At 39.9% G+C, this 13,606-nt stretch overlaps 1 protein-coding gene across 1 annotated transcript in view; it reads left to right on the plus strand.

Annotated features, from left to right (window-relative positions):
* Positions 1 to 3,665: 3,665 nt before the first annotated feature.
* The window catches only part of MMP20 (matrix metallopeptidase 20), a gene marked incomplete at both ends in the record, with an annotated part of 47,103 nt that continues 37,162 nt past the window's right edge, over positions 3,666 to 13,606 (plus strand). Inside the window, 2 exons of the mRNA XM_084250322.1 lie at positions 3,666 to 3,791; positions 11,401 to 11,648. Coding sequence (XP_084106448.1) covers positions 3,666 to 3,791; positions 11,401 to 11,648 — 374 coding nt within the window. The remainder of the gene's footprint in view (positions 3,792 to 11,400; positions 11,649 to 13,606) is intronic.

A 13,606-nucleotide genomic window follows, 5' to 3' on the forward strand; every position in this document is an offset into this window, starting at 1 on the left:
ACAGATGCCAATGGTCCAAGAACCATGCTTTCAGAAACATTGCTCAAGTTATCCATTCATCCATTCAAAAACATTAATCAAACAACTACCAGGTGGGCCTCCCTAGAGGTGCAAAGGGTTAAGTCTCAGCACTATGAAGCTATCCTTGCAGCCACTGTACCATGAGTTTGATCCCTGGCCAGGGAGATGACCCACATGGTGCAACAGACCTCTCCAGTTTCACCTGCTGCTCCCCTCAGCAGTGTATTTCATTAGATCCACCTGTTCTGTTTCCCAATCTGTCTCTCACAGTGTGAGTGAATCCTCTCACACCCTGCACCTCTGGCTTGCACCCCAGCTCTTGCATGCATAAATAAATAAATCTTAAAAAAAAATACCAGGTGGCTGGCACCAAAGTAAAAAGATGCATTGAACATTATTTTGTAAAAGCTAATGTTTACTGAGCACTGAGCTCAGTAAGGGTTGTGTTATGACCTGATTTACTCTTTTATCACAATACTACAAAGCCGGTATGTTTTTTACTATTTTATAGATGAAAATGCTATAGCTAAACATAACCTGCCAATACCATATGGACAGGTGTCAGAACTAAAATTTGAACCCATTTAAGACCCACTTAAAGAACTAATGTCAGAGACGATAAAAGCCATGTAAAAAGTCACAAAGTTAGGAAGTATCTCAAACAAAATCTAACCTTTTGTATGATGCCAACTGTTTTCCCATCATCACTGCTATTCTGCATGCTATCTCTAGACCAAGATCTATCTAAATCAGAGTGGGGTGGGAGGAAGTAGAGCAGGAGGGAAGATATCACTCAGGGTCAGAAAGCAGAGAATGGGGAGTTCTGCCTAAGGTTCTGGTAAACTCTTTTTTTAAAAAAAATATTTTACTTTATATAATTCTTACATCTTTTACTCATCTTTGCACAATGTATGCATTTTCATTTTGGTTATATTGCCCATACAATTGCACCTCCCCCCCTTACTTTGACTCTAGTCCTTCCTTTCCCCATCCCTACCTCCCCGGCCCCCTGTAGTGTGTCTCTGGTTTACAGTTGCTTGTTAATTTGGGGTTTTTTGGGGGGTTTTTTTCTTTAGATTTTGCGTAATTTATTTATTTTTATTTAAATTTTATTTTTATATTCCCCACACAATTACAACCCCCTTATTTTGACCCCAAGCCCTCCTTTCCCCACCCCACAACCCCCATAGAGTGTCTCTGGTTCATAGTTGTTTGCTGATTTTGATATTTTCTTTCTTATAGTTATTCTTTTTCCTGGTCCCTCATTTACATTTTCTAGATTCCTGCTACTAGTGAGACCATCCGGTATTTTTCTTTTTCTTTCTGGCTTATTTCACTGAGCATGATCCCTTTTAGCTCCATCCATGTTGCTGCAAATTGCATGTGTTTATCTTTTTTGAATGCTGAGTAATATTCCATGGTGTATATGCACCACATCTCCTTGATCCAGTCATCTATTTTTGGGCATTTGGGCACCAAAAGCCCCGAATAGCCAAAACTCTCCTGAAAAAAAAAAAAAGAAGAAGAAGAAGGGAATGGAGGCATCACATTCCCAGACGTCAAACTATACTACAAAGCCATAATCATCAAAACTGCATGGTATTGGAACAAGAACAGACACACAGACCAATGGAAATGAATAGAAAATCCAGAAATAAACCCACAGATTTATGGTCAACTAATCTTTGACAAAGGAGCAAAGAATATGCATTGGAGCAAAGAAAGTTTGTTCAATAAATGGTGCTTGGAAAAACTGGGTCGCTACATGCTTGTTAATTTTGATTTTTACTTTGTACTGATTAGTCTTTTACCTGGTCTCTTATTTAGGTTTTCTAAATTCCTGCTATGAGTTAGACCATCCGGTATTTTTCTTTTTCTTTCTGACTTATTTTGCTGAGCATGATCCCTTCTAGCTCCATCCATGTTGCTGCAAATTGCATGTGTTTATCTTTTCTGATTAATGAGTAATATTCCACTGTGTATATGTACCACATCTTCTTGATCGAGTCATCTATTTTTGGGCATTTGGGTTGCTTCCATAACTTAGCTAGTGTAAATAGTGCTGCTATAAACATAGGGGTGCAGGTGTCCTTTGGAATTAGTTTCTGTGTCATTTGGGTAAATACGTAGGAATGGAATTGCTGGATCATAGGAAGCTCTATGTTTAGTAGGTCAAGAAATCTCCATACAGCTCTCCATAGTGGTTGGACCAGTTTGCACTCCCACCAGCAGTGCAGGAGAGTTCCTTTTTCTCCACAACCTCACCAGCATTTGTTGCTGCTAGTTTTTTTTTTTTAATATGTGCCATTCTCAGTGGTGTAAGATGGTATCTCATTGTAGTGTTGATTTGCATTTCCCTGATTACAAGTGATGTTGAACATTTTTTCATATGCCTGTTGGCCATTTGCATTTCTTCTTCAGAGAAGTTTCTTTTTAGCTCTTCTGCCCATTTTTTGACTGGATTACTTTCTTTGTTTTTGTTGAGTCTCATCAGCTCTTTGTAGATTTTTGTGATCAGTCCTTTATCATTAGTGTTGTGTGCAAAAATGTTCTCCCAGTCGGTGGGGTTTCTCTTTGTTTTTGTTATTGTCTCTTTTACTGTGCAGAAGCTCTTTCATTTGATGTAGTCCCAGCTGTTTATCTTTGCCTTCACTATCACTGCTTTGGGTGATGTGTCTGTAAAGATGTCTTTGAGGTGCATGTCATGTAGTGTTTTGCCTATATTTTCTTCTATGTATTTTATTGTTTCGGGTCTTATGTCTAGTTCTTTAATCCATTTTGAGTTGGTTTTTGTGCATGGTGTGAGGTAGTGGTCAAGCTTCCTTCTTTTGCATGTAGCGACCCAGTTTTCCCAGCACCATTTATTGAACAAACTTTCTTTGCTCCAGTGCATATTCTTTGCTCCTTTGTCAAATATTAGTTGACCATAAATCTGTAGGTTTATTTCTGGATTTTCTATTCATTTCCATTGGTCTGTGTGTCTGTTCTTGTTCCAATACCATACAGTTTCTGGTAAACTCTTAAGAGGCATCCCTGTTTGTTAACTTATTCAAAAGCTTTCTAACCCTTAGTTTTCTTTTCACCCTAAATCAGCACAATATAATGTAATGTTCCCTTCATGGTTCAGGATCTTATACGTCCGAAAAACCATTATTATGAACAGTTTTTATTACTGAGAAATGTCGAAGTGGAGGCAGAAGTTACAGGTGATTAGACTAAATGTGTGGGCAGCCAAGAATTACTATGAGGACAAATTAAATCATATGTTCATAGATTACCTTTTCTGTAAACAGAATAGGAAAAGGGCCCAAACTGAGACTACTCAAACGTTTCAGTTGGGTTCAAATCAATAAAGTTTACTCCACTTTGTGTAAGCAGCAGACAAATTTCATTTAAAGTAACTGTTTTTCTTTTTTGACCTGGTAAATTGTGAGCAATGAAACTTCCCTGACTCCTGTGTACCGATGTGTTAACCCGTCATCAGGGAGAGAAATGAGCTGTATAATTACCTTTTGAGACATGAATCATCCTTGCTCTGAGGACCCAGACCTGCTTGACTCTATAAAAGCAGCTCAAGGTCGAAGTGCAAATGCATGCTGTCTGCCGACCTCGGGTTGATATAATTAGCAAGCCACAGTGAGGAGATGAAGGTGCTCCCTGCATCTGGGCTTGCTGTGCTCCTCATCACAGCTCTGAAGTTGTCCACTGCAGCTCCCTCTCTATTTGCAGCCACCCTCAGGACATCAAGGAACAACTACCACATCGCACAGGTTTGTGAATCTTTACCCCACTACCCTCTTCCGCCTTCTGCCCTAAAAAAACCTAAAAGTATAATGAGAATAGAAGGAAAATTCTGCTCTTGTTATAGAAACATCTTATGAGCCCACTGATGTCAAGGAGCTACTATCTCCTCTACCATTAAGTAAGGGCTGGTGTGCATGACTCAATAAATGAACGAATAAATATTCTATGTATCTTGCTTCATACAGAATTTGAAGTGACTTGCAAAAATGCATGCAATACTAAGAGACAAAAAGCAGTATTTGAGGAAGAATGTAGGAGGAAAATGAGGGCAGAAAAATTAAAATCAATATGTAAGATTCACACACAAGAGATAAAGCTTCCTATAGTCACAACAGATATCTTGTGTTAACACTTGACAAAAAGGCTCTTGTGATCAGGACAAACTTTATCAAAATGTAAGGTAAACCAGGTTTTTCTTGGGTGCTTACCCACTTCTCATTTGAGAGTTTTTCCTCTCTAAATTATATTCTCCCATGTACCTTATTTACTGACACTTTCTGTATTTTCCTCTTAAAATCTCACTAACTGACTGTTGGAAAGGATTTGATACCAATAATTCTTATTAGAATTTATGATTCAGTGTATATTTGCTTCCAAGCATTTTTTGCATTTATAAATCTAACTTTATTCATATGCTAATGAACCACCTTGTTATGTGGTTACAAATCTCACAGAAACATAAAAATGCTACATTTATGGGGCACTAAAGAATATAGATAGACTTTTTTGCATTTAAAAGGTGACAGTGTTTAACCTAAAGAAATGAGTCTCTGATGGAATGTACTACATTAATGAAAGGTATGTGGATGAAACAAATGTCTTATTCACAAGTCTGTCAAAATGGTAGCACTGCTATGATTTCCAAGTCTAAGTCAGAGTGCTCTCCCACCTATCAGGCTACACCTATTATGCTTCAGTGGGTGCATAGAAAGCTGATTTTCACCCATGCATACCACACACCATACACAGTGCACACCACAATACCACATACCATATACAATACATACCACACACCACCATTCCTACCAATTGTCTACACCACTCATCCACTGGAGTCGGTGAGCCCCTATGACCACCACACCAATCATCAAAGACCCTGAATATCAGGCCTGCAGATCAACAGTATGGCAGATGCCAAGTATACACCCATAGATCTGATTCCCTTTGATGTGAGCCCACTTTAGAAAAAATAAATTCAAAAATAGCTCAGAATATTAGGGTCTATTTCAGTTTTTCACTGTTCCCAGAGTTTTAGGTCCCTCCTCCCCAAATGTCATCCCCCCTGATCCTGCCTCATGCTACTATGATTCACATAGCAGATTCTATGTGAATTCCAGAAAGACAGTCATACAGAGACCAGAACTGATCTGAGGTGGCAGAAGACTGCGATTCTCATTCAGGTTTGAACAGACTATGGGATTGGGGCCAAGACCAGCCATGCCAGTTTCATTATACTATCATCAATTACTGCCCTTTATGCCAAGACATTAACTACCAGCTCTTTGCAGAAGAATCTAGCTGATCCTTGAGCATCTATGCAGGAAGAAGGCCAGAATATTTTGGTTGAAGCTGTGCTTATTAGAAGAAGAACTAGATGGTCTTGGAACTAGAATTTGGGGATCTTTAATAATTCCTTACTTCTTCCTTCCCAATATAAGTCAGCCCTCCTCATTTGCCTTCACCACATACGCTCAGAAAGATCTTTCACCAAGGACACTTGTCAACTTGCCATCAGGCAAACAGCACCTTCTCCTGCTACAATGGGTCCTGTCACCAGCTCCAGCCAGGAAGAGGTACCGCTCTTAAATATACTGAAATGATCTGGTCAAACCTCCAGAGTGGACCCAAGTGACTAGAAAGAATTTGTGTCCTACCTTATAATTCATAAAAACAAGTAACAGCTTGTCAGTCACAATACAACAGATGAAAGAGCAAGAAAAGAGACAATTTAAGTTCATTCATTCAGCAATTATTCACAGAATGTTTACTGTTAGCTGTGTGCCAGGATCAATTCTAAGTACTGGAGAAACATCAGTGAACAAAGCCAGAAAATTCCTCTTCAAATGGTGCTTCTTATATGTGTTTGACAGAGGTGGTGGGTAGGTCAAAGAAGGAGAGAAGCCAGCCAATAATTAAGTGCCTAAAAAATATTTCAGAAAGGGAGAAGTGATATTGGAAAAAATGAGTGATTGAGGCAGGAGGGTATGTTTACAACTGAGTAGCCCAAGAAGGCTTCTCTGAGGCTCATCTTGAGTTGAGCCTGAGTTGTATGAAAGAAGTAGTCGCATGAGGATCTGGAGGCAGAGCAAGGCAGGCAGAGCAAAGTGGTAGTGTGGGAGCCAAGGCTACAGAGCTTGGATCAGCATCAGGCTGGTGTGGCCAGAGCTGAGAGCTGAGGGAAGGGGGCACAGGTTGAGTCCCAGAGTCAGAGCAAGTGAGAGGGTCACCTAGGGCCTGGGAGCCTGTCAAACAGCACCTCACACTGCTCTCTTCTTCATAGACCCTTGTTTCCAAATACCATAGGCTTCTACCAACATCATAGACAGAATAACCTACATTTGAAAAGATTAGCTGCTTTTTAGATATATTTAATGCTCATTTTTACCCCTTAAATTCTGACTTGCTAATTAGTATAAAAGTTTTGAAAATGACAGAATGATATAATGCTTTCTCAGTCTCATAATCTAGGGTCTTGTTCTACATTTTTGTCGCTTTTTTAAAAATAAATAATAGGAACACAACATTTGAAACAGGTTGTGAAATGTCCTTAATAATATAAAGCGGCACTGTCCCATAATTCTGAGGTAATAATTAAAGAAAATAAGAAATAAAAATAAAACCCTTCCAAATATAAACTATTAAATTCAGGAGTTTTTACTACCATTTTATTTTCTATGCATAAAGATTTTTTCAATTGTTCTTGTATTTGGTTCTACGTTTCACACTACTACATCAAAATAAAATTTTGATTTTTATACCACTTTCATAACTACCACTTTAAAGAGTCTAAAGTACTCTAAAATATAAATGAGTTATGAGTGAATTTACAGTTTTTAACAAGTGTTACTTGTTACTTAACAAATTTTTATTTCCATATGAATACTGCTTCCACAAACACCTTTGTACAATAGCCAAATATAAGAGGTCACTTTTCCACAATAGATTCCCAGAAGCGGAGTTAATGAATAAAAGGGTACAGAGTACATCTAAAAGCACTTTCACACTGAGGGCCTCACTGGAGCCGCACGCTGGAGCCTCACAGTAAGACAGAGACAGACCAGTCCCATTTTATAAAACTGAAATAAAAAAAAATTAAAGGAATTGCTCAAACTTGTTTAACCGAGCACTTCGGATTTGTCACACAGCATCAAAAGTCCTCACAAAGCAATTTCTGTGACTTAGTGAAAACAGAAAGAAACGTTGAAGAAGCCACATCTTGAACAGCACACTTAAATCTGAGTTTTAAGCTACTCATTCTCAGGAAAGACAACTGGAAAGTGCCCTAGTGAAGAGTTGGGAGGTGACCTAAATGACCAGCGTGGCAGCAGGGACCCCCTTGGCCACTGTCATTTTCATCAAACCGTAGAAGAGAAGAGCAGAGAGACCCATTTGACAGTAGCCCCTAAAATCCTGTGACTTTAGGGAAGGGGGTGGGAGGTGCACATGGGACAATTCTGGTGAGTCCTGAAATCTGGGACCCGGTGCCACCATCAGGACTTGAATCAAGACCTGTAGGAATATCCCAGTGGTGGACTATTACCCAAACGCGATGCTAGGTGCACATCAGAACGCCTCCCTCGACATTCGACCTGAAAAGCGTTCCCAAACCTTGTCAGTCACTCTGGCAAGAAGGTTTGCGGAATCATCTGTCTCTTCAATATCTCGTAACGTGCCAGAAGGTTTCACAGAGGCACTTTTTCACATGTTGTCTAAAGAAAAGAACTCAGACGATAACTGGCCATCTACACGGCGCTGAGAAGTGTCAGGCAAACACGGCCACTGCGTCTGTGAAGGAGCCACTGTCCCAGAGAGGCTGCCGCCCTGCGGGAGAGGGACCGCAAAGTGGGAACGACAGTGCCCTGGGCCAGGGCCTCACACGCACGTTTCCCTTCTGGGGGAGCGTGGAGGGTGCCCCCCAAATTTCTCCCAAACAACGTAAGGCCAAGAGGCGATGCCCATCCGCGGATGCGGAGACCTCCCTAGGCCCCGGGACCCCAACACCCCAGCAGCCACCACCCGCTCCCACCCGCTCCCGGTCGGGAGGCAGGAAGAAGAAGATAAGCGCACACCGACCAGTCTGCGGGGAAGGCCTTGGCGGCGCGCGGTCTCATGTCGCTGTGGCGCGAGGCTGCATCACGCACGAGCTGCTGTCGCAAAACCACGCGGTTTGCGTGGTTTGCGGCTTGTCGTAAAAGGCGCGTTCTCTCCAGGTTTCTTTCCTGGAGCCATGATGAGAGCTGAGGTAGGGTTGTCTAGTCGCGGAAGACAAGTGGCTGAGTAGGAACGACTGCTTGTACCGGAACCAGTTTGTATTCTCTGTTTACTTAGAAATCGTTTCTGTTATTTTTACTTCGTTAGAAGTACCATTTCCACCATGACGGGCCCTAAACCCATGTGAGCTGCAGGCCTAGTATTTTACACACATTTAGTAGGAATGACCTTTTATTGTAAAAACCACAGAAGAAAAATTACCAGACATGTATAACTAAAAAAGAATTATTGTCAATTCCATCACTATTCATCCTTTCTTAGTCCCTTTGTCTTCATCTTTCAAAACCCGTCTCTATGATTTAGGGCGGATTAGGAGAGAGAGTGAAGTGCAACTGGAGCCCATCTTTATTTAAATTTATTACTTGGTTCATCATCAACTATTTTTGCATTCATTTTCTTTTTTTTAATAAGGCATTGAATAGTCTTTTTCATTACTGAACTTTTGGCAAGGCCACTTCCTCAGTCTATGTTGTTTTTATAATCTCACACACACACTTTTGTTTACAAACATGGATTCTCCAGTACCAGCTATTGTAAACCTATTTTTATTCATGTATCATGAATCATGTATCATGTATCATCTTATATTTGATGTATCATCTTATCATGTATCATCTTATATTTGAAATCAAAACCATCTCAGAAAATACAGATGTCTGACTTTATGCATAAGGTTACATCTGAAGAGTGTGATTCAGAGTCAACCTTTATCACAGCATCAAGAGCAAACAGGAATGGCTTAGAGAAGCAACATCATTTTGCAAAAAGGATCAGAAATGTTAAATGCTCACTAAAGATGGCCTAACCAGCAAGGGACATGAATCCATAGCCACACTGTTGTTACAGGGTCTGGGTGCTCCATGCTGTCTCCTCTCTTCCTCCTCTGTTGTTCTTACTTCATAGAGATTTTCACAAGGGCTGGCCCCGGGGAGTTAACTTCTCTAGACAAGGCAGGGAGCAAGGATTAACTGGCCCAACAGTAAGAAAACAAAATGCCTTGTCCAAACACACAAGCTATTACAGTTCATGTTCATATTAGAAAGCTTTGGGATGTAGGAAATGATGAAGAACAAATTATAACCCATAATTTTACAATCCAGAGGTAAATAAGATTAATATCCCAATATCCTTCCATTATTTACTTATATTACAACTCATGTTTGTTATATAATTATAAATAAGTGGATTAATATATTAGCTATATTAACATGCATATATAATGAATGTGACTATAATATACATATATATGGTTTGGTTTATTTATGAAATGATGATTATAATCGTAATGAACGATTATAATCGTAATGTTCATCCCTTCTTTTCTCAGCCCTCCTTTTCTCAGTATACTGCTATTATATTGAGTACTTTATTCCATGCCATGAAATATTCTTTAAAAATGCAGTAGAATCCTACCATCACTCACACAAATATGTAGTAATGTGTCTAACAATCCCCACTGTTAAATGTTAAAATTCTTTCCAATATTTTATTATTTATGCATATAAATATGCATGTATAATGTATATTGTAGTTCCCTATCCCCAGTAGATGCCTGAAACCTCAGCTAGTACTCTGTATCTATATATATATATCATAGGAGCATATACCTATATATAATATGATTTTTCCTAACCACACTATGATTAAGTTTAATTGATAAATTAGGCATAGTAAGAGAGTAACAATGATAACTAAAAATACAACAATTATAGTAATTACTATAAGAAAAGTTATGTGAATGTGCTCTTTTTCTCCCTTCAAAACATCCTATTATACATATTTTCAGTGCACAATGGGTACCTGAAACTGCAAAAAAGGAAACTGCAGCTAAGAGGAGTCTTCTATAAATAAATAACATACATAATTTACATGGGATATTAATCTTTCATTAATATGCCATTTATTTCTATACATTTAAAATACCTCATTAGTAATATAGAAATAGAAAATCCCATATAAAATCGTCTGTTTATGTATATCTTTAGCTGCTCTTTATCTTCCTGAAATAAGTTGGGCAGGTGAAATGTCTGGGCTAGCAGCAGACTGGCCCTGCATTTGTATTACCTTGCCTCACTCAGTTCACCATGGAGTGATAGCAAGTGTTTTGAAGGCTATAGTAGAGGTTTTAAGCCCTACGGTTTATGGTTAATTTTATGTGCCAGTAATAATCTTATGGTTAATTTTACTTGTCTTGGGCCTCCCTGGTGGTGCAGCGGTTGAGTGCTGGGTTGCAAAGCTGCCCACAGCCTCTGCAGCACTGGTTCGATCCCCGGCTGCTCCCCGGCCACCAGAGGAGGGTCCCACATGGTGTGCAAAGCTCTCCTGCCACCTGCTGCTCCCCTCAGCAGTGTACTTCGGTCCTTCTGCCTGCTCTGCTCCCCGCTCTGACTCTGGTGAATTCTCTCACCCTCCTGCTCTTCTGACTGTACCCAGTGCTTGTATAAATAAATAAATAAATCTTTAAAAAAAAATTTACTTGTCTCAAGGAACAAGGAAACCTGACCCATGAAAATAAACTCAACCTCATATATTGAATATACTTAATTAAAAGCTTCACCAGGGAGACAGATTTTCTCTGCTCTGTTTTGTAGAAGATGAGAGGCTGGAATATCAGACTTCTGGGAGTTAAAGATATACTTATTTTCATAATGTATAATGAAAATATGATATCAATAACTGCTTACAAGAGAAATAAGATAATCTTTTTTGCAAACAGAATATTTTGTCATTTTGTTCAATGACACATTAAAGTTCTATGGGGAAAATTGTTCACATCACTTTCCTTCCATTATTTTTCCTCTTAAAATAACTATTCATTGTAGAAAAATGGTAAAATACAGGTGAGTTAAAAAAAAAACTGAAATTCCCACTACCCAAAGATAATCATTTTCAATAATTTTGGCATATATGTGTTGAAGCTTTATCTATGCAAGTACATCTAATTTTTTTTCCCAATTTGGGACTATGCACCAGACTCTCTTTTTAGAATCTCAAGATTATTGCCCCTATCTTAATGTCTTACCTTAGCATGAGTATTTCCCAAAGACTGGACTGTAGCTGTGTAAGCCTGCCTCTCCGTTTCAGGCTTATCTTGACAAGTATTATGCAAAGAAAGGAGGACAGCAGATTGGTGAGATGGTTGCAAGAGGAGGCAATTCCATGGTAAAGAAGATTAAAGAGCTGCAGGCATTCTTTGGCCTCCCGATCACAGGGAAGTTAGACAGGTCCACAATGGATGTGATCAAGAGGCCTCGCTGTGGAGTTCCTGACGTGGCAAACTATCGGCTCTTCCCAGGTGAACCCAAATGGAAAAAAAATACTTTGACATACAGGTAATGAGATCGAGTCTTTCCAAATCCAGAGAGAAGCACTTAAAAAAAAGAAAAAAAAAAACTCCTTCTAATCTGTACAAACATTATGACTCATCACAACCCTGAGAAAAAATAAAAACTTTTTTAGGTCCAATATTTAGTCAGCAACATTGGGGAATTCGCTAGAAAAAATTTTCTCAGGATCATTGTAATGGCAAGCCATGTTCTGCATTGCAAACAACTAGTTAGAGATAGCACACTTACCTTTAGAAAATAATAATAATAATTTAGTCCAGCATTAATAACTTAATTTTCTTAAATACAACATGCTCAATCAGAAGGATATGATCAAGTTCTCCTATCAAATTAATTTTTTTCATTTATTGATTCTGAAAATCATTTATTGATGATTTATTAGTGCCTACGATAGCCATTTTTGGAGTGTTTTGAAGGCTACAGTAGAGGTTTTATAATGATGAATAGATCACCTTCCCTGATCATAGGGAACCCATTGTCCTTTGGGGCAAGACTCACATACAAGCAGACAGTTGCAGCTCCCTGTGAAAAATGTGAAACTACAGTCCAAGAGGAAAATTGTGGGACCAAAGGGAGAGATCTATCAAATCACCCAGGGCCAGGCAGTGAAGACTGAGCCTGATTTGAAAACAGTGTAGAAACTGACTGACACTTAACCCAGGCTCCCCTATACTATTCCTTCCCCCTTCTACCTTTTGCCCCCACCTAACCTCCCTCTGACCCCTCCTGCCCAAATTAGGGTTCTGTGTGGTCTAAAGGGACACAGCTAGGGCCTCCCTGGTAGCGCAGCGGTTGAGTGCTGGTTTGTGAAGCTGCCCGTGGCCTCTGCGGCGCCGGTTCGATCCCCGGCTGATCCCCGGCTGCTCCCCGGCCACCAGAGGAGGGTCCCACATGGCGCGCAGGCCTCTCCTGCCGCCCGCTGCTCCCCTCAGCAGTATGCTTCCGTCCTTCTGCCTGCTCTGCTCCCCGCTTTGGCTCTGGTGAATTCTCTCACCCTCCCGTGCTTCTGACTGTACCCAGTGCATGTATAAACAAAACAAACAAACAAATAAATAAAACATGCCTCTATAAAAAAAAAAAAAAAAAAGGGACACAGCTAACCAACACCTACATCCTTGCTGTACTCTGGGTTCTCAGGCAGGGACAATTGTCCAGGCACCCAGAACCATGTGTGGGGCCAGCACAGATCCCTTTCCAGGTTTGTCCCACCAAGGGTGACTATCCATGACAACTGTACTTGGGCCATGCAATTCCAAACAGAGGTGCCATTGGAAAAGAAAGCTGGCCTCTATTTGTATTTTTCCTTGGAGCTGCAAATGTTAGGGATTTTCCAGGCAGAAAAGCACAATAAGCAAATGGGGGGTGGGTGGGCGGGTAGAATGATGTATGTATTGTGAGGAGAGGGTCAGGAAGGGGAATGGCAGGAAGTGAGGCTGGTGAAGCGGCCTCAGGGCTGCTAGAATTTAAGGCCAAGGAGTTTGGGTTTCACCTTTCCTGGAATTTTGCAGCCAGTTGTTAAGTGTCCAGGAATTCTGTAAGCTGGTTGCTGAACATGGCCACAATTAATAATTTTATAGATTTTCAATTAACAAATTTTATTTGTATGTATAATTTATATTATATATTTAATTATATGTTACATGCTTTTTAAAAAAAAGTAGTCAAAAATTTGCTTCCTAATTATTAGGCTGCAGTTTACCATGATTTATGTTCACACGGTCCTTTACATCTATTTTGTTCATATGGTGGAAATGACTTGCTATTGCTCATCTGCCCAACTTTGTGTTCAGTGGTGGCAAGTTTGGAGCTTGAAATTAGCCACAATGAGAGCATTATCAATATGGAAATAGGCAAACTCTACAAATGAGGCGACTTAAGTCACAGAGTGGATTGCTAAACAGCAGCAGTGCACCAGCGAACCCCTGTGATCTAATGAGAACCCA

This window comes from Talpa europaea (assembly GCF_964194135.1).
Source record: "Talpa europaea genome assembly, chromosome: 12".
Taxonomy (NCBI): domain Eukaryota; kingdom Metazoa; phylum Chordata; class Mammalia; order Eulipotyphla; family Talpidae; genus Talpa; species Talpa europaea.